The 26,687-nt window shown below is 55.6% G+C and overlaps 1 protein-coding gene across 2 annotated transcripts in view; it reads right to left on the bottom strand.

The window, feature by feature from the left end:
• Window positions 1-26,402, bottom strand: part of PRKCB (protein kinase C beta) — a 128,286-nt gene extending 101,884 nt beyond the window's left edge. For both annotated transcript variants that reach the window (XM_068147029.1, XM_068147028.1), the window contains exons 1-2: window positions 26,071-26,402; window positions 25,496-25,527 (exon numbers count right to left, since the gene is read on the bottom strand). In XM_068147029.1, coding sequence (XP_068003130.1) covers window positions 25,496-25,527; window positions 26,071-26,243 — 205 coding nt within the window. In that variant the 5' untranslated portion in view covers window positions 26,244-26,402. The remainder of the gene's footprint in view (window positions 1-25,495; window positions 25,528-26,070) is intronic.
• Between the last annotated feature and the right edge of the window lie 285 nt (window positions 26,403-26,687).

Below are 26,687 nucleotides of genomic sequence, written 5' to 3'. Positions count from 1 at the left end.
ACCAAAGCCACCTGTCCTGGAGCAGAGGAGCAATGCAGAGCAGCAGCACATCGAAATAAAAAGCATTCCGTGAAAGCCCTCCCTGCCATGGAGAGCATTCCCCTGGTGGGGCTGAGGTGGACTCTGAGAACATGGGACCAGATTTAGCCAGGAGCAGAAGAGGGCAGCAGAACCTGACCACTGGCATCACTTGCACCCACTTCTGACTGCAGCCTCCCCAGGATGGATGCCAGGAGCCCAGCAGCACACAGGGAAGGTGTGGGGATGAACCTCAGGAGACTGAGGCCACTCTGCAGCATTGCTCTGGCACTAGGATGGAGATGGAGAAGCTGCATCGCTCCAATCCATGCACAGAACAAGATCAGAGAGTCATCAAGGTTGGAGAGACCTTCAAGATCATGGAGTCCAACCCTTGCCCCAGCACTGCCAGGTCACCACTGTACCATGGCCCTCAGCACCACATCTCCATGGCTCTGAAACCCCTCCACCGCTGCCCTGGGCAGCCTAGGTCAGGTGTCAACAACCCTTCTGGGGAAGAAATTGTTCCTCATGTCCAGCCTAAACCTGCCCTGGGGCAGCTGGAGGCCATTTCCTCTTATCCTATCACTGCTCCAGCCCACCTGGCTCCAACCTCCTGTGGGGAAATTGCAGAAGTAAGGATTGAAGGCTCCTTCTGAGGAGCAGCTGAAGGAACTGGAGGACAGGAGGCTGAGAAGAGCTGTTCTGGCTCTCTGCAAGACCCTACACCATTATTTAAGGAACACAAGTAAGCAACAAGACCTGGCTGACAGCCCTGGGCAGCAGATAACAAACCACCCAGCCAGGAGCACTCCTCAGAATAGAACTACCTGACCTGCCACCACTCCAGGCTCTCAGTTCAGCCTTCCCTGCAGAGCAGCTGCCCAAGTTGAGTCAAACCCCCAAACGCTGCCTCAAAATAGTTGCTCTGCAGCGGTGCCTGCAAGTGATCCACCCCTTCTTCCAGTCAACATCCCTCAGAAGCCTTCATGGAAAGAAAAATCACTACATGTCAAGGCAGGAGCAGGAGCAGAGACAGGTATTGATTGTGCAGTAACATCAAAAGCTGTGGGGAAGCTTAAAGAGACTGGTGGTGAAGGCAGCTGGGGTGTCAGAGGGAGAGACGCTTGAGAAGTGGATGTGGCATCAGCTCAGAGTCACAGAGAAGCTCAAGCTGCTCTTCAGAGGGTTTGTTAAGAAGTGAAGAGTTTGAAGGCTTGGATCAGCAGGACCAGGGCAGCAATTGTCCCCCTGTACTAGGCAGTGGGGAGGCAACACCTCAAATACTGGGCTCAGCTTTGGGTCACCCACTCCAAGGAGGACATTGAGGAGCTGGAGCAGGTCCAGAGAGGGGCAACAAAGCTGGGGAAGGGTCTGGAGAACAGGGCTGGGGAGGAGCAGCTGAGGGGACTGGGGTTGTGTAGCCTGAAGAAAGGGAGGCTGAGGGGAGACCTCATTGCTCTCTACACCTCCCTGAAAGGAGGTTGCAGTGAGGTGGGGGTTGGTCTCTTCTCCCAAGGAACAGGACAAGAGGAAATGACCTCAAGCTGGCACAGGTTGGACATGAGGAAAAATCTCTTTCTCTTAAGGGCTGTCAAAGCCTGGCCCAGGCTGCCCAGAGCACTGGTAGGGTTCCCATCCCTGGAAGGGTTTCAAAGCCACAGAGATGTGGTGCTGAGGGCTGTGATGGTTCAGTGGTGACCTGGCAGTGCTGGGGTGAGGGCTGGATTTTAATGACCTCTTCCTACCAAAGTCATTTTGTCTTTCTATGCAGTTCATCTTCTGGTGCTTCCCATCCCTTCCTGCCAGCACACAAACTTGTGCCACCACACAATATGCTTCCTGGGCTCAGGTTTTGTCATTTCTGTGCCATGCCAGAAGGCTGCAGCCACCTCTGCTGATCTCCTGGACGCTGAGGTGAAGACTGTGCCTAAAGCAGCACGTGTGCTCCTGGCTTTGGAAGGCCCAAGAGCAGCACCACATCTACATGGTTACACTGGGACAAGTCCAGCTTGCCCTGAGCAGTTGGTGCCAGAAGGCAGGGCAGCCCCTGGAAGTGAGCTAAGCTAGGCAGGAAATGTTTTTATCTGGGTACAACAACAGCAGCCAGGCTGGAGGTCACCTCACCCAGACAGGCAGATAAGGTACCCCAAGCCCCAGCTGGCCACCCAGCAGGGCAGCTCCCCAGCCACTCACAGACATGCAAACAAATCCCCCCAATGACCCTTTCTCACTCATGACACAAAGTCCTGGGATGTGTGGTTTGGGTCTTAATTTAGGTCTTTGGTTTTTCTCCAAAGCCTAGAGGGTGAAGAAGGTAAAAAAACCTCTCAGGTTCTTGATCTGGCCAGAAGGGAAACACTGCAGGGACTGCATGGCCAGGCTCCAGCCACCACGGCCCAGGGACAAGGTTCAAGAGCTCCCAGGTCACGACCACATAAGGAACATGCTGTGCATGCAAAGATGCTCCAGAGCACCCAGCATGGTCCAGCTGCTGTGGCACAGGGCTCTGCTCAGCCTCCTAGTGCACACCAGGACAGAGGGAGCATGGTCCCCAGCACACCCAGAAGCAGAGAGTGCTGGTGACAAGCCAAGACTCTGATAGTGCATCTCATGGTCAAAGCCCTCCTACCATTTTACCACTAGCACCCCAGAACCAGGCAGAGCAACATCACCTCTTGTGGCATCAGTAGGCTCCAGGCATACGCCCTAAGCACATGAACACCATCCAAAGGGTGCAGCACAGCCCCCTGGCCAGACAAACCAGAACAGGACCATCCCAGACTTGAAAGAATCTCCTCCAAGGCTCCCAGATTCTGTTCAAAGGAATCCCAGCAGGGTGAGGGTTGGAAGGGACCTCTGAGAATGTTCAGTCCAACCCCACTGCAGTCAGGAACACCCACAGCAGCTTGCCCAGAATCACAACAGCAAGGTGGGTTTGGAGGCTCTCCAGAGGAGACTCCACACAGTCTCAAGCTGTGCCAGGGGAGGTTTAGGCTGGATGTTAGGAAGAAGTTCTTCCCAGAAAGAGAGATTGGCCATTGGGATGTGCTGCCCAGGGAGGTGGTGGAGTCACCATCCCTGGAGGTGTTTAGGAAGAGGCTTGATGGGGTGCTTGGTGCCATGGTTTAGTTGATGGTGTTGGGTGATAGGTTGGACTCAGTCTCAAAGGTCTTTTCCAACCTGGTTAATTCTATTCTATTCTCTTCTCTCTGGGCAGCCTGCTCCAGGGCTCCAGCACCCTCACACCAAAGAAGCTTCTCCTCCTGTGGAGATGGAACCTCCTGGGTTCCACTTTGTGCCCGTTGCTGCACACCCCAAACATCAGCAGCCTCCATCAAGAAAAGAAAATTGGGGGTTTGGAAGACAAAGTGCTGCTGCCCTCAGCTGTTTCAGCTCAGGTTTGTGCCAGTCTCACTGGGTACAAGCTCTGCTCCCCAGCTTGGCAGCAGCACCGTGGATGGCCCCAGCTAGCCATCAGCCGAGGCGAGCAGCAAGCCCTGGCAATCACGCCGCTCGTTTTGGTGCAACGGCTTTGGCAGCTCACACACCGCCAGGCAGGGACAGCAAACAACACCTGAGCAGGACAAGACCTGAATCTGCAACAACCTCATCAAAGGGAACAGCTGTCCTGATGGGCAGCCACCTCCAGAAGGCCACTGCAGAGCAATTAGGAGCCCAACGATCTCTGCAGCGCTGAGGAGAGGAGATGCGAGTTCTTTATTAGATGTTCGTCAGCCCTCGCTCGTTAGAGGGAGAGCAACATCAAACCCAGCAGCCAATAAACTGGGATTTAAATGCCAGCAGCAGGGAGCCATTCCAGACACCTCTGGCACTAAAATACCAGTAATTAGACAGCAGCTGCCCCAGGGCTCCCAGCACATGCTGGCCAGACAGCCACCTTGCAGGGTCATCCACCTGCCCCAGAAATGGAATGAATGAAAGTGCTGAAAGGGAGATGTCTGACCCCCAGCCCTCCTCAAAGCTCAGCTCTGGCTCTGTAATTAATGGGCAGGGAATCAGAGCTCCTCCAAAATCATGGGACATTCTAAGAGAAGATATCCTGACAGGACAACGGTGCTCCTGAGAGTGGCCACCCCAAAGCAGGCCCAGTTCTGGAGCCCCTAGTACAGGAAGGATCTGGAGGTGCTGGAACACGTCCAGAGAAGGGCCACAAGGGTGATCAGAGGGCTGGAGCTGCTCTGCTATGAGGACAGACAGAGAGTTGGGGCTGTTCAGTCTGGAGAAGAGAAGGCTCTGAGGAGACCTTATCGTGGCCTTCCAGTATCTGAAGGAGGCTCCAAGAAAGCTGGGGAGGGACTTTTGAGGGTGTCAGGGAGTGATAGGACTGGGAGGAATGGAACAAAAATAGCAATGGGTAGATTCAGTTGGATGTTAGGAAGAAGTTCTTCCCATGAGGGTGGTGAGAGCCTGGCACAGGTTGCCCAGGGAGGTGGTAGAAGCCTCCTGCCTGGAGGTTTTTAAGGCCAGGCTGGATGTGGCTGTGAGCAACCTGCTGTGGTGTGAGGTGTCCCTGCCCACGGCAGGGGGTTGGACCTGGCTGAGCCTTGAGGTCCCTTCCAACCCTAACAATTCTATGAGTCTATGTGCCCTGCAGGGCCAAGGCACACAGACCTCAGCTCTGGCTGGAGCCCACCAGCCTCTTCCTTTGCTGACGTGCTGAAGCCCAAAGCTGCTGCACCCCATGCGAGTCAGCAGCGAGCTGACAGCTATTATTTTAGGAGTCTCCATATGGACCCACTGCAGCATCTTGCAGCTCTAATTTAGGGCACAGCCTGACTTGGAGGGGATGGTTGTTTCCAACCCCCAGGTCCAAAGAACAACAGAGCAGTTCAGAACTTTAAAGGGGCTGAGCAGAAAGCTGGGGAGAGACTTTTGAGCGGGGCCTGGTGTGACAGGACCAGGGGGGATGACTTGATTCAGAGTGAAGGGAGAAATGTTTGACACTGAGGGTGGTGAGAGCCTGGCCCAGGGCACCCAGAGAGGTGGGAGATGCCTCAGCCCTGGAACCATTGCAGGTCAGGTGGTTTGGAGCTCTGAGCAGCCTGCTCTAGCTGGGGATGCCCCTGCTGACTGGAGGGGGTTTGGACTGGGTGAGCTTCAAAGGTCCCTCCCAACCCAACCCGGTCTGGGATTCTGTAGTTTCCCAGCCAGCTTCAGCAGCAAAATGCTGTGAAAACTTCACATCCTGCTCAGCCCGTTTGTTAAACCCAAGAAGCTGCAGAAAGAGGAGATGAAAAACCACTACCCAAGATCCTACACCCCAAAAACACACTCAAGGAATGAGTTTCTTTAGAGAGAGAGGGGAAGAAGGGCTGAGGAGACCATCCTGAGGACCCTGCCTTCAGCACCCCACGGGACCATGGTGCCCTGCTGGAGGGAGAAGCTGCCTCATGCTCTCCCACATGTCACAGTTTCAGGCACACACAGCACCCACCCCAAAGGCAAGAGAAAGGGCACAGGAAGGGACCCTGTGGAGCTGAGGGTGCCCTCTCCACAGCCATACACGTGCAGGGAGAGAAGCACCACGAGCAGACCCAGAGCTCTGAGGCCATCACCACCCCACAGCCTGGTGCAGAGTGTGCTGGGTACAGCCCCAGCAGCCAAGACCTTGGCTGGTGTCCCACTGCACAGGCTTGTGCCAGCCACCCTACAGCCAGGACGATGGCCAGCAAGGCACAAGCACCCTGGGCCACTTGGCATCAAGAGGGGATCTTGCTCTAAAGACAGCAACAACCCAGGCAGCCAAACAGCCCCCAGGAGCTCCTGTCAGCAATGCTGACAAACCCAGGAGACATCTGACAGCATCACCCTGCCCTGCTTCAAGCAGCCAGCCATGCACACTGCTCCCACTGCCATGCCACGGGGACCAGGTTCTGCTCCTCTTGTCACCCACACCAGTCAGCATGTCTGCAGGCTCCATGGGGGGGAAAGCAGGCTCCAGGGGGGGGCCAAGCAGGCTCCATCCTCCTGCCCCAGAGCTGCTTTCTGCACTGACCAACCAGCAGCACCATCCAACTGGACCCCGGGCAGGGGTGAGGACAGCGGCAGAGCCTGGCAGCCCTTTGCTTCCTCCTTCAGAAGTGACCAGATGAGCCATGTTCCTCTGAACCCTGGCTGCTGACAGCACCCTGCCCACTCACATGATTTTCCTCTTGCTTTTTAAAGAAGTCTTCTTCTTTCACTCTGACACGGTGGAAGAAAAACTACAGCCAAGCAGGCAGAGATAAGGGAGGAACTTGCAGCAGAGCTGCCAAGCCTGAAGCACCCACAGCCACCAAGGCACCTGATTCAGGAGGAAGATAAAGTCACTGTGCCCCACAGCTAGGAAGGGGCCCCCACTGCTGCCAGAAAGCCCAGCCCAGGGGCTGCAGGGGGTTGGGAGGATGTAGGGTGGGCTCTCCACCCACTTCAGGAGAGGTTTTCTGCCCTCAAGCTCTCACAGAGCAGGAAAAGGTCTAGAAAAACAAACTAATCACAAAGAACCACAGAATGGTGGGGGTTGGAAGGGACCTCTGGAGAAATGTCTCCAGTTCTGGGCCCCTCAGTTTAAGAAGGACATTGAGACTCTTGAATGTGTCCAGAGAAGGGCAATGAGGCTGGGAAGAGGCCTTGAGCACAGCCCTGTGAGGAGAGGCTGAGGGAGCTGGGGCTGCTTAGACTGGAGAAGAGGAGGCTCAGGGGAGACCTTCTTGCTCTCTACAACTACCTGAAGGGAGGCTGTAGCCAGGAGGGGGTTGGTCTCTTCTCCCAGGCAACCAGCACCAGAACAAGAGGACACAGTCCCAAGCTGTGCCAGGGGAAGTTTAGGCTGGAGGTGAGGAGAAAGTTCTTCCCAGAGAGAGTTGTTGGCCATTGGAATGTGCTGCCCAGGGAGGTGGTGGAGTCCCCATCCCTGGAGGTGTTCAGGCGGGGATTGGAGGTGGCACTTGGTGCCATGGCTTAGTAGTCATGAGGTGTTGGGTGACAGGTTGGACTTGATGATCTCTGAGGTCTTTTCCAACCTTATTGATTCTATGATTCTATATTCAGTCCAACCCCCTGCTCCAGCAGGGCACCCACAGCAGCCTGCCCAGGATCACAATGGCCAGGTGGGGTTGGAAGCTCTCCAGAAAAGGAGACTCCATAACCTCTCTGGGCAGCCTGCTCCAGGGCTCCAGCATCCTGCTGGTCAACCTCCCTTGACCTGCTGGCTGCACTCCTTGTGATGCAGCCAGAAAACTCTTCTTGCCCTTTTTGAAGGCATTGACTTCCCTGCAGCCCTGAGGCAGCACTCAGGGCAGGGGGGTCAAAATGACCCAGCTGCTGGTACATCATGGGTTGGAAAGGACCTTCAAGACCATTGGTATGGAGTAGGCTGCAACCCTACAGCCTGGAGGTGGGACAGATTGTGGAGGACACCATAAAGCCTACAGAACCCTAGCTGGCACTGCAGGGGTTAGGATGGGCAGCTCTGTTTCTATCAGGACCAGAGCTAGAGGCTGACAAACAAAGCCAGCAGGAAAGGCAGAAGCAAATGAGAAAGTGCTTGCTCAGGTGGTGGGAGAGCCAAGAGCACCTTGCTTGTGCAGCTCTTGGGTTGGGTGAGCAGCAGAGTCATGGCAGGGAATAGCATCAAGGCTCCACAGCTCAAGCTGTACAGTAGCCTGAAGTTCACCTTGGTGGCTTGGGAGTGAAAGCAATCAAGAGGAGATGCTTGCTCAGGTGGTGGGAAGGCCAAGAGCACCTCACTTGTGCCTGTACCCCTGCAGCTCTTGGCTTAGGTGAGCAGCAGAACCAGGGCATGAACAGCACCAAGCCCCCACAGCTCAAGCTCATCCAGTCCCACCAGCCTCAAGTTTGTGCTGGTGGCTCTGGAGTGCAGCACCCTAGCAGCAGTTCCCCAGGAGTCAGAGCCTGATGATTCCTACAGCCCCAAGGGAAGTTCTGCTGGCAGGAGCTAAGCCAGGAGGCTGTGGCACAAGTTACCACCTTCCACTGCCCTCCAGCCTGAGCTTAAACCCAAACTTCACATGGAAAGGAGGATGAGGAGCAACTTATTTTGGATGGCAAAGGCTGAGCCCAGCATCTTCACATCCTAATGGAATTCCCTCTCCTTCTGCAGCCCCAGGAAGTGGGCAGAAGGTGAGCAGGAGCCATGTGCTCCTCTCCTCCTCATCCAGGAGGATGAGAAAGTGACTCAGTCTGCCCTTCCCAACAGCCCTTGGTTCCCATCCTCTCGGCCTCAGCTCAGAGTGACAGCAGAAAAATTCAGTTTCTCCCCAATTTACACACCCCAGAAGGAGGGAGGCAGGCTTTGAGGGGTAACTTCACCCTGCCATGGACCACCAGCACTGGGATTCACCACCAGCCTGTGAAGTGGTGCCTCAGCTTCCGTCCCCATCCATGCAAGCGCACCAGGAGGTAGGGAGAGCTTCCTGCTCCATCCCACCTCCTGCAAGACCTTCTCCCACCTCCTGGCAGCAGGTATAGGCAGCTCCTTATGTCACAGGGCTGGCAGCCCATTTTTGCTACCCACTCAAGTGAGGGACTCTCACACCCTAGAATCATGGAATCCCAGGCTGGTTTGGGTTGAAGAGATCTCTAAAGCTCATCTGACCTGACCCCCCTGCAGTCACAGCAGGGACATGTGCAGCTAGAGCACGTTGCTCAGAGCCCCAGACAGCCCTGCCCTGGAATGGTTCCAGGGATGGAGCATCTCCCACTTCTCTGGGAAAACTCAGCCAGGGTCTCACCACCCTCAGCATAAAACCCAAAACCCTCTTTTCTTTCTCTCCAAGCTGAATCTCCCTCTTTCAGCTCAAACCAGCACTGCTTGTCCTGTTGGACCACCCAGGGACATGACCCAAACTGACCTAAGAGACAAAGCTCTTGCCTGGCCACTTTTATTTTGGCCAGCCTGCAGGCAGGTGAAGGCCAAAGGAACTTGGCTTCTGGTCTCTTCTCCCAGGCAAGCAGCACCAGAACAAGAGGACACAGTCTCAAGCTGTGCCAGGGGAGGTTTAGGCTGGAGGTTAGGAAGACATTCTTCATAGAGAGAGAGATTGGCCATGGGAATGTGCTGCCCAGGGAGGTGGTGGAGTCACCATCACTGGAGGTGTTCAGGAGGGGATTGGATGAGGCACTTGGTGCCATGGCTTAGTTGATGAGATGGTGTTGGGTGCTAGGTTGGACTTGATGATCTCAAAGGTCTTTTCCAACCTGGTTAATTCTATTCTAAGAAGGGGTTCCTGGGAACAGCCTGTGAGCCTTGTCCTGCTTCTGCTGCTCTCCAAGAGTGGGACATCATTGGAGAGATGGCCACAGCTGCCTGTGTAAACCCCTGGTGATGGAGCCATTGCCCTCAAACACCCAACATGTGGAAGTCAGCCACTGTCCTCCTCTGTAAGGCAATGTGGGGGCTGGACCAAGAGCCAGGTGCCATGGCCACAGAGTTTGGATCTTGTTTTATGCTAGCAATGCCCAACATCATCTTCTGCAAGCTGGCAGCATGGGCAGGAACAAAAGGTTCCCAGATGTGTTTCCAAGTCCCTTCTTTTCAACCAGCAGCGGAGCTGAGGTCCAGGGTGCAAAGCTTCCCACCCCAGCAGAAGGATCCCATGGCCATGGCACTTGGGGAGGAGGTTTCATGGCCGTGCTGGCTGCTGGTTGGACTCCATGATCTCATAGGGGTTTTTCCAACAGAACCAATCCTCTGATTCTATGTCTCCTGAGCATTCAGGAGTCAGCAGAAGAGCTGCTGGTGGAGGGGAGGAGGGGGAGTCCTTTGAGGTGTGATAAAGGGGAAGTGAGTCCTGCTGCAAGGTGGGGCGAAGCACGTCATTCCTCACACAGCCTTCGATGCCAGCACCATCCACATCCCAGACAAACATTCCCTTCCCTTGGCAAGAGCAGGCAAAGGGATTCAGGCTCCAAGCTGCTTGGCACCAGGACAGATTCTCAGGGAAGGCAGAAATCTGAAGTTATTTCAGAAGACTCCTCCACGAGGGCTCAGCACTCCACCAAATGCAAATCACCACCCTGAGCAAATGAGCTCTTGTCCTCTTTTCTTTCCAGCCCAGCAGCATCTTGCTCTGAAGATCTAATGGCAGCCCTACTGAGCAGCAGCTAATTAAAGCCTCTCCACCTGCCAAAACTCCAGATTCAGAGTCTCCAAATGACCCAGCAAGTGAGACTCTTTCCACCTCAGAAGCCCAGGATCTGTGCTCTGGCCACCATTGTGGCCTTACATCTGCCATGCCCTACCCAGCAGTGGTGACTAGGGCAGAGGAGACATGGGCTGGGGTCCAGCTCCTCTCTCAGCTACGTGGTACACAGCAGAGGTTCAAGGACACCTCCCCACCCAGCACCCCACCTTCTGCAGCTTTTCCTACAAGCCCAGCAGAGGCTGCAGACAGAGTGGACACCTCACTGCATATGGACTTTAGGCAGGTCCAAGAGGCTGGTCTGAAGGTGGCCAGTCCCACATATTGTCTGTCTGCCTGTACCAGAGAGCCAGACCTCCAGCTCTCCTTCCCCAGATGTCCTTATGGCCACAGCTCCCAGCACCAGCCCTGCAGACATGCTCTCCAGGCCAATGGGCACCCTTCAGCCCACTCCACACATGGTGGCACAGAGAAGCTCCAGGAGAGACCTGGAGGCTAAGGGGCAGCCTCAGGAGACTTGAGAGCAAAGCAAGAGCTCTGCTGTTTCAGCACAAGTTCTCTAGCAGCAGGCAATCACCGTGGCACAGGACATGGGCTTCCCCACTCCAGCTGGGAGGAGATGGCATTAAGGAGGTGACAGCAGAACCCTTCTGGGACAGACACCTCTCAGCCCCCAGAGAGGCCAAGCCCATCAGGCCACGAGTGTGTAGATAGAGACTCCCAAGGCAAGGAGAAGCCCCAGAGGCAAACTGAAATCAGCCTCTCAGCTGCCACGAAGGTCACTTTGTTGTACCCAGGAGGATCACTCACTGCTGTGACAGACCTACAAGCCTCATTTCCAGAACAGTCTGGCCCTGAGGCTCCTCTCCATCAATGACAAACGAGTGAGACAAATTTGGAAGTTAATGGACTGAGCTACTGGAGATGGTCGTTAGGCAATGTGCAACAGTGCAGCTCTGCAGCCACTCCTGGGGCAGAAAGCAGCAGAATCTCTCATGCTAGGCTTGGGGATGGAGAGACAGGCAGCAGAGATGTCCTGCTCAGCCCTTCTCTCCTCCTGCACAGAGGGTTGTCCCCTCTCAGCAGCTCTACCAACCTCAGAAACTCTCCACTGGCAATTACAGCTATTGCATGAGAACACTTTGGTCAGCCCTCCAACAAAGCCAAACCCTTCTGAAACCAAGCATGGAGAACCTGACTCTCTTCTCCCTTAAAAGGCATTTGGCCAATCTACCCTCCAAACAACAAGAAATGAAGCCTGGAAACAGCTCATCTCCATCATGGTGACAGAGCAAAGGCTGCTCCACAGCAAAGATGCTGTCAAGCTCTGGAGAGCCACAGTATCCCTGAGTCCCAGCATGGTGAGGTTGGAAGGGACCCCTGGAGAGCATCCAGGCCCAGGCCCCTGCTCCAGCAGGGTCACCCATAGCAGCTTGCTCAGGGTCACAATGGCCAGGTGCCTTTGGAAGCTCGACAGAGGAGAAGACTCCAGTCTGCTCCAGGGCTGTGAATCCTTTGGGAGATTGCTTCAGGCTGTGGATAAATCTTCATCCATACAGGGAAGCTGGCAATGGGTTGACCTCTCCCAAGTGGTGGTGACTGCTGGGGACTGAGGAGCTCCAGCACCATGACCAGGGCTGGAAGCACCAAACACTGCAGAGACTATGTTGCTGCAAGCTCAGCAGCATGGCTTGGCTACAGCTTCATAGAATCACAGACTGGGTTGGTTTGGAAGGTATCTTAAAGCTCATCCAGTTCCAAGCCCCTGCCACGGGGGTTGGAACCTCCTACTAGCCCAGCTTGCTCCAGGCTTCATCCAACCTGGCCTGGAACACCTCCAGGGAGGGGACATTCACAACTCCTCTAGGCAACCTGTTCCAACCTTAATCCCTCTTTGATTGAAATATAATGCTGCAAAACATTGACTGAAGCTTGTTGGTGGAGGTGCATCTGTCTCAGAGACCAGGGACACAGGTTGCACCACTTCTATCCCTTAGGCAACATTTCTCCTCCCAGCTGCTCAAGTTAATGTCAAGTTCTGGAGCATTGCCAAGCATCCTTTCCCTAAGCCAAGCTGAAGTATTTAGTGGAGTGAATGTAAAGGGAGGCAAAAAAAAAACCAACTCCAAATCCAAATTACTCAGCCTCTTGGGGTAGGCACAACACCATCCTGACACAACCCAGAATCACAGAGTGGTTTGGGTCAGGAGGGACCTCCAAAGATCACCTAGTCCAAGCCCCTCTGCAGCCAGCAGGGGCATCCTCAACTAGATTAGGCTGCCCACAGTCTTTTTGAGCCTCACCTTGAAGATCTCTAGGGATGGGGCAACCTGTTTGAGTGTTCCACTACCCCCATGGTAGAGAACTTGTTCCTAGCAGCACCCGTCCCAACGGCACAGCACCCATCCCTTTGAATCGTAGAATCAACAAGGTTGGAAAAGACCTCAGAGATCATACAGTCCAACCTGTCACCCAACACCTCATGACTACTAAACCATGGCACCAAGTGCCACAGCCAATCCCCTCCTGAACACCTCCAGGGATGGTGATTCCACCACCTCCCTGGGCAGCACATTCCAATGGCCAACAACTCTCTCTGGGAAGAACTTTCTCCTCACCTTGAGCCTAAACCTCCCCTGGCACAGCCTGAGACTGTGTCCTCTTGTTCTGGTGCTGCTTGCCTGGGAGAAGAGACCAACCCCCACCTGGCTACAGCCTCCCTTCAGGGAGTTGTAGAGAGCAAGAAGGTCTCCCCTGAGCCTCCACTTCTCCAGGCTGAGCAACCCCAGCTCCCTCAGCCTCTCCTCACAGGGCTGTGCTCAAGGCCTCTCCCCAGCCTTGTTGCCCTTCTCTGGACATGTTCAAGTGTCTCAATGTCCTTCTTAAACTGAGGGGCCCAGAACTGGACACAGGACTCAAGGTGTGGCCTAACCAGTGCTGAGCACAGGGGCAGAATGACCTCCCTGCTCCTGCTGGCCACACTGCTCCTGATGCAGGCCAGGATGCCATTGGCCCTCTTGGCCACCTGGGCACACTTGTGGCTCGTGTTCAGGCAGCTGCCAATCAGCACCCCCAGGTCCCATTCTGTTGGGCAGCTCTCCCGGCAGTCTGAGCCCAGCCTGTGGCAGTGCTCACAGGGCAGGCGGTGAGGTCCCCGCCACGCAGGCTGCCAGCTTGTGCTGCGCTCTGAATCAGCCTCTCCAAAGCAGTCAGTGATGACTTTGCACTGCGTCAGGAGCTCAGCCACTCGCTGATGCAAATCCAGCTCGTGGGCCACTTCCCCCTCACTCCAGCTTCTCCCTGAGAGCCTAAAACAATCCCGGTGCTGCCTCCTGACTTCATAGCGATGTCACCCGGCAAAGTCGCACGAAGCCATTCAGGAGACGACTCCCCCTCCTCTTCACAACCTGACTTTCACATTCTTCTGCTATAATTGGCAGTCATGAAAATGCATTTGTTCATCTGCTCAGTGTCAACTACTCGATGTGCTGGCTGCACAGACCAGCAGAATAAAAGGGCTGCAGCTACTCCCTCCTAAGGTGAAGCTGTTACTGCTGCATCGCTTCGCTTGGCAACAGCACGGAGAGGATTCTACCGGCGGAGCCTCACAGAATGAGTTGGAAGGGACCTTGAAGATGACCTAGGTCCAATCACTCTCAGTAAGCAGGGACATCTCCCACTAGACCAGATTGTTCAAAGCCTCATCCAGCCTGGCATTGAACATCTCCAGGGAGGGGGCAGCCACAACCCTCCTGGGGCAACCTGTTCCAGTCTCTCCCCACCCTCACTCGAAAGAATTTCTTCCTCATCTCCAATCTCATTCTTCCTGCTCAGTGCCACTGCCTCTCATCCTGTCACTCCAAGCCCTTGTCAAAAGCCCCTCCCCAGCTCTCCTGCAGCCCCTTCAGGTACTGGGAGGCTGCTCCAAGTTCTCCCTGGAGCTTTCTTTTCTCCAGGCTGAACAGCCCCAACTCTTGTAACTATAGCACCCCAGCACCACAGCGGGAGGAAGAAGAGTGGCTGAAGGCTGAGATTCAGGCATCAATCTTTTTTAGCTTCCCTGCTGCTGACTCAATACCAAACGTAGGAAGAACAGCTCAGAACTGCAGGAGACTGAAGTTTTGAAACATGACACCCAGCTGAGAACAGTGGCAGGGCCACCCTGAGCAGGCAGCTCTTGGCATCACCCTCAATGCTCAAGTGAAGATGGAGAACCTGACTCTCTTCTCCCTTAAAGGAGCCCTCAAGACAACAAGAAATCAAGCCTGGAAACAGCTCATCTCCATCGTGGTGACAGAGCAAAGGCTGCTCCGCAGCAAAGATGCTGTCAAGCTCTGGAGAGCCACAGAAGCCCTGAGTCCCAGCATGGTGAGGTTGGAAGGGACCCCTGCAGATCATCCAGGCCCAGGCCCCTGCTCCAGCAGGGTCACCCATAGCAGCTTGCTCAGGGTCACAATGGCCAGGTGCCTTTGGAAGCTCCCCGGAGGAGAAGACTCCAGAACCTCTCTGTGCAGCCTGCTCCAGAGCTGTGAATCCTTTGGGAGATTGCTTCAGGCTGTGGATAAATCTTCATCCACACAGGGAAGCTGCCAATGGGTTGATCTATCCCAAGTGGTGGCGACTGCTGGGGACTGAGGGGCTCCAGCACCCACCTTGTCCTTCGTGCACAGCCCCACTGAAGCTGCCTGCATCCACAACCACACATCCTGCTCAACCCCAGCTGCTCCAAAGACCTCCCTGCAAAGACATGAATTATTCCCCCATTTCCCTATCCAAACCCCAAAAACCATTGACCTAGAAGACCACCATGAGAATGAGCCCTCCCTCCCACCCAAAGAGAGAAGCTCCCACAGAGCCACACATATCCCAAGGGATATGGTTGAGGTGCCATCCCTGGAGACATTCAAGGTCAAACTCGATGTGGCCCTGGGCAGCCTGCTCTTGTTGGAAGCGTCCCTGCTGACTGCATGGGGGTTGGATAAGATGACCTTGGAGGATCCTTTCCAACCTGATGCATTCTGTGTCTGACTCTGGAAGAACACAGGCTTTAAGTGGCTGCAGAAGAGCCAATTCCAGGAAGGCTGTGCCATAACAAGTCTCGTGTTCACGAGCCCAGTGACTGGCGTGCACTGGAGCCTATTAATTCTGGGTCTTTTGGCAGGCTCTGCCTGTCCAGCCTGGATTAGCTGTGAGACTCTTTTGCTTGTCACACTTAAACAAGATGTAGAAATCTGGCACAAAAGCAAGACCAAACATGGAAGCAAATTACTCCAACTGACATCACTGCAAGGTATTGGATCCTGAGCCACAGATGTCCTTCAGCCAGGGCAGGAGGTCTTCTGCTCCTCTGCTACTGGAGTCCAGTTCTGGAAGCAGGGGGTCATAGATTCATAGAATGGGTTGGGTTGGAAGGGATGATCCAGTTCCAACCCCCCTGCCATGGGCAGGGACACCTCCCACTAGCCCAGGTTGCTCAAGACTTCATCCAACCTGCCCTTGAACACCTCCAGGTGTTGCCTGGGGGGCATCCACAACCTCCCTAGGCAACCTCTTCCAGTATCTCACCACCCTCACTCTAAAGAATTTCTTCCTCATCTCCAGCCTCAATCTCCCCTTTTCCAGCTCACTGTCCCTCATCCTGTCACTCCAAGCCCTTGTTAAAAGTCCCTCCTCAGCTCTCCTGCAGCCCCTCCAAGGTCTCCCATGACAAGGTCACAGGTGTTCACCCCAGCCCTTGCTGATTCAAGTACCATGCTGGCTTTTTTCTTCCACTTGATGGGAAGAGCAAGACAGCTATGAGCAGCTGAAGAAGTCAGCCCAGGCCAAAACAGAAACAGCTTGAGCAGCACCACAGTTGTGCCTTGGGTCAACCACGAGCCACGGAGCTGGCCAGAGCAGGGCCAGCCCCGCTGCCTGCCAGCTCCCCCTCAGCAGATCCTGTGCAGGCAGGAGCAGCTGCAAGGCAAACAATCACATCTTCATCTAAACAGCATTTATCAGCACCTAGCAGCAGAGCAGCCAGTGCCACAGCCCAGGTCTGCCCAGCCTTGGACAGCTTCCAGGATGAGAGGAGCTCTGTAAACAAGAAGGTAACTGGTTTCCAGTAACCTCTTTGCAGGAAGGTAGGGTGAGTCCTATTCCAGCTTGCAGAGAGCATTGAAGTAGAGAGGGCAGAGGAAGCCTCCTGGAGAGATCTGGGGGCTGCAGAGCAGCCTGTGGGCAGCTGACAATGCCCAGCAGCTGCTGGCTGAGCAGCAGCAGTGGCAGCAGCATCTGCAGCACAATGCTGCTGGAGCAGGGCTGTCAGGACTCATGAAATCCACTTCCTTTTACAGGGAACCAGCAGCAGCTGGCGGAAGCGGTGGCCAGGGCTGACCTGCTGCACACAGTGGGACCTTGTGAGGGCTCCTCAGGCTTCCTCCCTGACACTGAGCAGTGAAAGCTTGAGGAGGGCAGATTGAGACTGGAGATTAGGAAGAAATTCTTCCCAATGAGGGTGGGGAGGCACTGGGACAGGTTGCCCAGGGAGGCTGTGTGTGCTCCCTCCCTGGGGGTGTTCAGGGTCAGGTTGGATGAGGCCTCAATCAGCCTGGGCTGGTGGGAGGTGTCCTTGCCCATGGCAGGCTGCTGGAACTGGATGGTCTGTTAAGGTCCCTTCCAATCCAAACCAATCTAGGCTTCTATGAAGTAACCCTCAGCAGGGAGGGGAATAAAAAAGCCTCTGCTTGGGAGTTCTTGTGCCCCTTGCAGAGCTTGCAGGAGGCCTGCTCATAAGGAGATTTTAATTGATTTGATCTTCCCACTGGAGGCTGGTCCAGGAGCAGAAGCAATAAATCACTCACAGCCTGCATCAAGGAAAGTGGAGCACAGAGTGTGGTGGTGCTGACACAAACACCCATGAGCCATGCAGATGCCCTGAGGCACAGCCCACATCATAGAATGGGTTGGGTTGGAAGGGACCTCGAAGCTCATCCAGTTCCAACCCCACTGCCATGGGCAGGGACACCTCCCGCCAGCCCAGGTTGCTCAAAGCCTCATCCAGCCTGGCCTTGAACTCCTCCAGGGAGGGGACATCCATGATCTCAGTGGGCAGCCTGTTCCAGTGTCTCATCAACACCCCAGGGCCATGCAACCACCACCCCAGCACTGCACAGCACCAGGCACCCTCAATCCCTGCTGCTCCCCAAGGAAGGGAAGGCTTTATGCCACTCTGCTTCAGCTCACCATCTACCAACCCTCAGAAGTACTTCTCATGGGCCAAGAAGGTATTTTAGGAGTCAACAGCTTCCAACCATCTTTCAGGACTGACTGGTCAGGATTGAACCCAGAAAAGACAAACAAGCAACCTCCAAGGAAGCTGCTCAGCCAGGGCCATCCTTGGCTGCCCCAGGGGAGCCTGGGCCACAAGCAGAGGAACAAGCTGCAGGGTCCACAACATGGGGAGCTCCACAGCAACCCCTGGAAGCTGTGGCATCAGCTCATCACTGAGGAAGCCATTTGCTGCCCCAGAAACCATGAAGTTTTGGTATGAAACACGCCAGAGGGACACAAAGCAACCCCGCCAGGAGAGATCCAAACCCCACAGCTCCTCCTCTGCGTGGTGTCCACAGGAAACACCATCACCCTGGGTGCTTCTGCCCCTGCACAGCATCAAGGGTGGCTCCCAGCAGCAGCAGCAGCTTGTGGCTGGGAATATTTTTATTCCCAGGAAGAGTTCCAGCCAGCAGGACTGCTTCTGGGAATTGCTCAACACGAAGCATTTGGCTGCTGCTGCTGAGCACCACACAACCAGAGCTTTCTTCTCCTCTCCTCCACCCCTCCTGTGGCTTTTGTGGAAAAACTGACTTCTTGGTGATGGCTGCCCCAGGCTGGCAGGACAGACCTGCCAGGGGCAAGTCTCTCTTGGTGAAAGCCCTTTCTCTGCTGGGGCAACAGTGCATGTGCTCAGGCAACTCCCCCCTGCACCAGCCCTGCTGGGCTGAAAAGCTCCTGAGATATTTCCACCTTCCTCCATTGGGTCACTGTCTGGAGGACCAGAGCACTGTGTCTGCTTCACTTCTCTGCCAGTACTGTTTTGCCTCTTGGCTCAAGAAACACCTGAGGTCACCACCACAGCCCAGCCCTGGCTGGCTGGTGGGGTTGGCTTGGAGCATGGAAGCAGCAGCTCACAGCTGTCCTTTCCCTGGAGAATGTGAAACCCCAAGGGACAGACTTTGCTGCCTACAACACCTGACTCCTGACAGCCTGTCTTCCTGTCTGCTCAGGAAGAAGGTTTCACTCCAGAGAGTCCTTGCAACAGTCCCACTCTGAGGAGCACAGCAGCTCTGCTCCCAATAAAAGCTCCTGCTAAAACCTGAGGTGTAGAGGAGCATCAGCCCAGGGGCTGAACAAGTCCTTTGACCATGCTTAGTCTCCTACAACATCACCTGAAAGGGCTGCAGGGTCTGTGCAGCACTTTGTGCTCTCCTGCCTCTCCCCCCTGCCCAGCCCTGAGGGACAGCACACACAGCATCATCTGCAGTGTTTGTGCTGCTGACACACAAGGAGGCACCAGAACACAACAGCAGCAGCCCAAGACTGCACCCAGGATCACCACACAAGGACTCCTTCATGCCCACTTGTAGCTGCCTTTTCCTAAGGGCTGCTTCTTACCAAGCTGCAGCCCCCACAAGGTGAGGAACACACTGCCTGAAGGACCTGCAGCTCCCCCTGTCCTGCAGGAGCTTGTTACTCACCTTCTCCACATGGCTCCAACTTAGGGACTCTGAGAACAATGACTCACAAAGCCAGGTTGGGGGAATGACTGGCACAGCACCACAAACACCCTCCATGGCTGCCCTGTGCTTGGAGCCTCACCACACACAGGGAAAGGCAATCAGCCCACTCCAGCAGCTCCAGAGCTCTGTTTGTGTCCATGTGCAGCACTAATCCTCTGCACAGCTGGCTTCTGCAGGAGCAAAATCCACCCTAGCACCTCTCCCGGGTGGAATCCCATCCCACCCAGCACTGTAAGCATCCCTATGCCTTACCACATGGGTCCTTGTTTGGAGGGAGATGACAAGAAAGCTGGAGAGGGGCTTTTGACAAGGGTAGGATGAGGGGCAATGGCTTATGAGCTTGAAGAGGGGAGACTGAGACTGGAGATGAGGAAGAATTTCTTGAGAGCGAGGGTGGGGAGACACCAGAACAGATTGCCCAGGGAGGCTATGGCTGCCCCCTCCCTGGAGGTGTTCAAGACCAGGCTGGATGAGGCCTTGGGCTAGTGGGAGGTGCCCCTGTCCATGGCAGAGGGTTGGAACTGGATGCTCTTGCAACCCAAACCATTCTGTGATTCAGTTCAGACCAGGGGAAAGTATTTCAGCACTCCCCTTTGGATCTCACACTTCATAACGACATGTGCCAGGCAGGTCTGCCCTCAGCTGAGCCATGGGTACAGCTAGAAGTGAATTTCCCAGTCACTGGGATCACACATCTTATCTGCTGGTAATCCCAGAAGGGGACTGGATGTCCCTGACCAGCATCTCCAGCCTTTTCAGACTTGCAGCACAGTCAGGAGGAGGAGGAGCTGTGCTTGCTGTCTGGGAGGGCTTTGTGCAACTCCTCTCACTTGAGCTGCTAGATAAAAGCCCATCAGTCCACAGAATTCACACCAGCTTGGGAGAGGAGATTCAACCCCTCCTCCTGTTCTACACATCCAACCCTCTGGGTCTCACTCTGCTTTGCAGCCCCACCACCTTCTGCTGGCGCTGAGACAGGTGAGCATCTACCCACAGCTCAGTGCCAGCACCAGGGTGCCCTGCAGACCCTGCCAGGAGCCCATGTGCTGCAGGATCAGTGGGCTGGCAGGCACATGAGCCAGCAGACTACAGAAATGTCTGGAGGCTTTGCTGAGAAGCCTCCTCAGAGACAGCCCAGACATTCAGTTCCCCTGGAAGGCTCAGTGCCTGGAGAACAAGCATGGCAGAGCTTCCTGTTCTGGGGTGGTTTAACCTCTGCACTGGAGTCACAGCTCACAAATACCAATTGGGTGTGAGGCAAACCCTCCTGCCACCCCACCCCCCCAAAGCCCCTCTGGGGACAGCTCTGGAATCCTCTGCCCAGCTTGCTCCTGCTGACACTGGTCAGTGACAGATACCCCAAGAAGGAAGTGGACCCCTCGTTACCAAAGCCTAAGATCATTTTAGGATGCCAGCCACCTCAGGAGATAAGAGAGAAAAATCTCTACTGCAAGGGGGGAAGGGAAAAGAGAAACCACTTCCACTGAGAAGCTCAGACGAGCCCTCCTGAGCTGCCAGGAGGCACGACAGGGCTCCACAGAGCAGGTGGTCCCTGATGAACCCCAGAAGAACCTGCAAGAGCTTACAGGTGAAGAACCTCCTGCAGGTACAGATTTCCTCCCGGGACAAACCTGCAGGTCCCTGGCACAGGCAAGAGCAGGATCAGGGAATCCAGCTCAGGCTGCGGGTGTTAAAACTCGGCTTTGAAGGAAGCAGGAGGCTTTGACCGGAGCATGGAGGGGGCACCTTCCCCTTCTCCCCAGCAGCTCTGCTGTCACTCACAGTTCTGCAGAAGCACAGAGCAGCTGGTGCAGCGCTGGGACCAGACCAACTTCCCCTTTCCATTTCCACCTGCTCCCAGCGGCCAGCAGGCCCGGGCCTCCCACCGCTGCCCCGAGCCCTCCGCGGCGTCCAGAGCCGCACCGCCTCTGCAAGAAGCACCAAAACCCTCTTCTGGTGCTGCTGCTGCTTCCCATTTCTGCTGCATTATATAATTAGCATCGTTTGTGTTGCAAGGGGGGGGGAAAAAAAGCAAAAAAGCAACAACACAACCCAGAAAGTAATTGCAGAAACATCTTTAATTAGCCTTATTGGCACCACGAACCTTCCTCCAGCGCACATAATGCGCTGACACCAAATTGCCGGGTTGGAGGCAACTCTGAATGATTGGAGTTTTGGTTTGCTTTTGTTCCTCCTTTGCTTTAATCCAGTCAATAAAAAGCAGGCACTGAACGGCTGTGCCGAGCTAATGGCGACAACCCAAAACCCGCAGCAGCAGCAGCGGCAGGAGGCAAGCAGGAGCTGCAAGCTCAGACCAGCGCTGCTCAAGGGTTTCGTTTCCGTCTGGAGGGCAACGAGGAGGTGAAGGAGGGGGGGGAGGGGAGGAAGGGTGGGTTGTGAAGGCAGAGAGCAAGGAGAAAAGGAAAATAAGAAAGCACAAAAGACTTGCTTGGGAAAAAAAAAAACAACAAGGTAAGACCCAGCTGACATTTTCCAGCTGCTTCAGTTCTGGGTGTCGGAGCCTGGAATTGTGAGAAGACAAAAGGGAGAGCGCTGGGTTTGGAGGATGGGGGAGAAGAAAAGCTGGCAGAAGGAAGGAGAAGTGGTATGAAGTTTGGGAAGAGATTCAAGCTGAGGAATATCTCTCTGCTCAGCCTGAGTCATAACCAGGGAGAAGAGCTAAACATTTGCTCCAGAAAAGTTACTGCAGGCTGGAAGGATCTGTTACCAAAGGATGCTTTTTTCCCCTCCCCTCTTAAGGAATCCAGATTCTTCTCTCCAAGATCTTTTCTACTCTGTGCACATGAATGCAGCAACAGATGCAGGTGATTTTCCTGCTCCTAAATGAGAATCACATTATATGGCTCCTCACCTCTCCAGGAGCACCTCTTTCCCTGCCCTTCCCCAGTTCCCAGGGCCCAAGCCCAGCCCAGGCACTGCAATGGTGACTCCAAGTCATGGAATCATAGAACGGTTTGGGTTGGAGGGGACCTTTAAAGGTCATCTAGTTCAACCCCCAAGTTAAACCAACCTGGCCATCAGTGAGGTGCCCCCCTCACACCTCCAATGAAGCCAGTACCCTGATCTGCAGAGGGACCAAGAGCTGCTGGGACAGCAGGGAAAAGGCATCCCAAGGATGGGAGCACAAGCAGAGCAAAGAGAAAGCTGTCAGTTCTAAGAAGCAGCACATTCTGAGAAGGAGAACAAGAATTTCACCCTCAGACTTCAAATCAGTTCCCTTTCCCATCCTCAAAGCACTCCTTCAGCCAGCAGAACCAAGACACCAAACCACAGGCTGTAGCTCAGCCACAGGTCGCTCCTGCGCCACAGAGGCTGCAGAGAAGCAGCTGCTGCTCTCTGCTTCCTCATGGGTTCCCTGGTAATGGTATGGGAGAGTTGGATCCTAAAACTTGGGAAGGGAACAGCACTGACACCCTGTTCTCTCTCATTTACGAGCTCAGACAAGAGCTCCCATCCCTTCCAGGCACAGGGGATCACTAGAACCCAGCAGAAAGCCCTGCTGGTGCCCTGCCAGCACATATCCCCCCAGAAGAGCTCACCTCTGGGGCAGCTCCAGGCATCCCAGCACCTCAGACTTCCAACACCCTCAAGATGTTGAAATTTTCTGCTAAACCCACAAGAAGCAGCCCTGTTCCTCAGAGCTGCCCACACACAGCCCTCCTGCTGCCCAGCAGCACCAGGCTCTCGGGCTCAATGTTAGCCCAGGAAGTCTTGAGATGCACAAAAGGATAAGAGGGAGATTGTCTACGAGGATAAGAAGCAGATTAGCAAGCAATTAAGTGGCATTTGCGGCATCCATTAGTGTTTCAAGCTACAAAGAGTCAGTTTCTGCTAACTTCCTGCCAAAAGTCACAAGTAATGAGCTAATTAACAGTCTAATTATTGCAAACGGCCTAGAAAGAAATCAGGGCACAGGTGAAAACCTACTTAAAGCGAGCAGGGCAGTGGGAAACAGCTGAGAAATGAGGCAGGCAGGTGCTTCAGCTACATTTCCAGCCAGCCCTACTGAAAAGCAGCATAAAAATAGCTGTGGAAGTTGTTGAAGTTGGATTGAAGCTGCGCTCGATAGAGGGAGAGCCAAACACCACAACCAGAGCGAGCCCTGCAGAGCTGAGGACCCCTGAACCAAACCAGCCCTTCCATGTAGATACAACTTAACTACCAAGTTCAACAGCAGCTGCAGCAGAACGTGAGGGGCACCACCCCCAGAAGCTCCTCACCAAGAGGAGCAGGACCCAGCACCACGGAGGTGCCATCCGGGGGCAGGAGCAGCACGCGGCGCCAAGCCCTGGCACGTTGAGCTCTTCCTCCCAGAGCCTCCCCAGGGTAGCTGTGATTTCCAAGCAGATGGCAGGAGGTAGCAACTTCCATCCCCTGCCTGACTTTCCAACCTGGAAGCGCTGGGCGCGGAGCCGTGGCGTGCCCTCCATCACAGGGGCACCGAGTGCACGGCGCTGTCGTGGCAGCGAGAGTCACGCCCGCGGTCCTGCCTTGCCAAGCAAGGAACCTCACAGAGGGGCACATGTGTCTCTGTGTGTGTGAAAGCCCACCAAGGCTCACTGGTTTTAGGGAGGTATCTGGGGTAAAGATTGCTCTGCTCCACACGCTGCAGTCCGCAAAATCTCCCATTGCAATGCAGTCCTGCAGCCTCCACGTCTGCTGCAACACAACAACCTGCAAAGTGGTTTCTGAAGGCAGAAAATGCCATGGCAGACCAGGCACACACCTTTGGGAGACACCACTGAGCACAGGATGCTCCTGGCAGCCCCACAGACAGGTCCTGCTCCAAGACCCACAGGACAGAACTCAGGTGTTTAACATCTCCATGGGGAGGATCTGCTCACTGGGAGGCCAGCTGCCCTGCGTTAGCACATCTGAGACCAGTTTCATGGGTCCCACACACTGCCCTGGCACTGGGGAGGGGCTGAACTCTGGTTAAATGAATCATTTCAGGATGAAGCTCAGAGCAGAAGCACAATTACAGGTTGGACAGCAGTTCCTGATTGCTGGGAGAGAGACTTGGAAAGGCTCTGATTGTCTGACAGCAATGCTCTCTAGCATCTCCATAGCGAGAGCAGAGCAAAGCACCAGGAATGCACAGGAGAAGCCCTGCCCCACCAGAAGAACATCCCCACCAGCCCCTCCTCAGCACACCTCGTATTTGAAGCAAGCTGTCTGCACAGATATGACCCTGCCTGTGCCAGGAAAGCCTGAGAAACCTGGGAGAGCCACAGCAAGAGCCTGGAGCTTGCACAGAACTCTTCTGAGCAGCGTGACTGAGCTGCCCATGTGCGAAACCTCAGGTGTCAGGGGAAGCTGTGACCTTGAGTAGCACCACCAAGACACGTCTCAGTCCCCACATCTGCTGTCCTCTGCTAACCAACCCCAGCCCAGGCCCTTGGCTGAGAGGCAGCAGGGAGGTCTCTTTGGTATTTTAGGGTTGTACTCCTAAGGCTCAGCTAGACTTACACTGCTTGTAGGAGCTTCTGTGGAGATGCTCCTGAGAGCAAAGCCCTCCTTCCTGCAGCCAGCCTAGAGGGCAGAGCTGCCATCCCAAGGCTTGGTACACCTCGAGTTTTGGTTCTGTACCACACCACAGCCCAGCTCATGGTGGGGGGGGTGCAGGAGGGTTGCTGCTTTCTACCTCAGACTCTAAGCACAGCAGGACAAGCTGTTGTGGAGCTCTTAGAGACACCCAGCAGGTTCATTTTCGTGCCAAATACCTCCACCTGGGATTCAACCACCCAAAGCTCTACCCCAAATATTCCTAAAGCAAAATTTCACCCCCAGCAGCTGCAGGCAGCAGCCTGGCTGCAAGCCCGATCCCAGACCTTCACCTCCAGCAGATTGTGACCCCACCACGGCAGTCAGACACAGCCAGCATGTGCAGCCTCCACGAGCACTGGGACACCAGATAAAGCCCAGGGAATTCATCATCATTTCCTGGGGGGGGGGGGACACACGACACCACCAATCCCTGAGGAACACCCCCCAGAATCCCAGCGTTACTAGCACAGGGATTTCTGGCTGTAGGAACCCAGAAGCTTCTGCAAACATATTTTGTTATCCAGCCTTATTTTTCCCCCCAGCAGCACCAGCAAAGCCATCCAAGTTCCTCCAGCATCCCGGTGTCACCACGCCGCCGCTTTGCCGTTAACCTCTCCCCCCCCCCCCCCCGCCCCGGGTTGGGTTGAGCACATTAAAAATGATAAACTTCCCCCTGCCTTTTCTTTTAGAGGGGGAGGGGGCGTTTAGCTGAGGTCTCAGCCACCACTAACAAACCCCAAACAGCTCTGAAACCATCCATCGGTTGCTTACTTAATTAAAAAATTATGACTAAGCTGCTCCCCCGGCTTGGGCACAGCGCGGCCAGGGAATGCTGCTGCTCAGCCCCGGCGGAGATGCTCCGGGAGCGGTTCCGGGGCTGGTCCTCGAGGTGGGGAATGGTACCTGCACACACACACACACCCCCTACCTCCACCCTGAGACGTTCCCCCCCGGCGCGACACTCACCTTGACACTGGAAGCCCTGCTTGCCGAAGCCCCTGCGGAGAGAGGAGAGCAGTGAGCCACCAGCCCCGGTACTGGCTTCACAGCGCAACGACCCTGCCCGGGATGGGCAGCGGCTGGGGGCACGGGAGGGCTCAGGGAAGCTGGCCAGGGAGGGAGTCCCCACAGGAGGCTGATGGAGTTGGGGCGGAGGGGACCCCACCGAGTTGGGTTGGGGGTCTCGAAGCTGGTTGGGGTCATAAAGCGGGCACAAGGTGGGGTCTCAGAGGAAGTCGAGGGTCCTAAAGCGGGGAAGGTGGGGATCCCGGAGAGGGTATGGGTCCCAAAACAGGCAAGGGGGGGGTCCTGCCGGGCAGAATCGAGGGTCCCGGAGGGAGCAAAGGGGAGTCCCGTCAGGCTGAGTCGAGGGCCCCAGAGCGGGTCGGGAGCCCTGGAGGGTACAAAGTGATGGGGCCTCGCCAAGCAGAGAGAGGGTCTCGGAGTGGGTCGAGGCGTCCCGGAGCGGTTGAGAGGGGGTCCCGCCGGCCCGGGCCGGTTCTCCGGGGGATGCCAGGTTCCCGTGTGGGGGCTCCGCTCACCAGATGAAGTCGGTGCAATGGCTGCAGAAGGTTGGCTGCTTGAAGAACCTCGCCGTGAACTTGTGGTTCTTCACCTCGTGGACGTTCTTCTGCCGCAGGGCTCCCTTCCGAGCAAAACGCACCGGGCCCTCCTCACCCTCGGAGCCCGGTGCCGCTGCCGGCGGCTCGGCCATGCTGTACCCGGGGCTGCCGGCCGCCGGCTCCGCCCGCTTGGGTTCGGTTGGGCCCGGCTGGGCTCGGTTCGGCTCGGCCCCGTGCGCTGCAGCTGGGGCCGGGGCTCGGCGATACTCAGCACCTCTGGCTGCAGCTGGCGGGAGCCTCCGACACACACCCGGCCGCGCCCCGCCCCCTCATTTACATAACGGCGCGTCCCGCCCCCCTCATCTGCATAGCTAGAAACGCCCCCTGCTCGCGCCGCTCGGGTGTGCGCCGCCCTTCTGATTTGCATGCTGATTTGCATGTTGTTTTGCATACGGGGCGCGGAGGGAGCCTTCCTAGCTCCCATCCGGGGGGCGCAGTGGGCGAGGCCTCTCCTGGACGCAGCATAGAGCCCCTGCATCCCGCCGGGATGCTGCGGCCACCGGGAGCTGGGGGCTGGGGGTCCCTGGGAGCTTTGC

Source organism: Melanerpes formicivorus, unplaced genomic scaffold, assembly GCF_026170545.1.
Source record: "Melanerpes formicivorus ecotype bairdi unplaced genomic scaffold, bMelFor1.0.p_v2 SCAF_14, whole genome shotgun sequence".
Classification (NCBI taxonomy): Eukaryota; Metazoa; Chordata; class Aves; order Piciformes; family Picidae; genus Melanerpes; species Melanerpes formicivorus.
The sequence above is the reverse complement of the archived record's forward strand: the minus strand, read 5'-3'. Positions and strand labels throughout refer to the sequence as shown.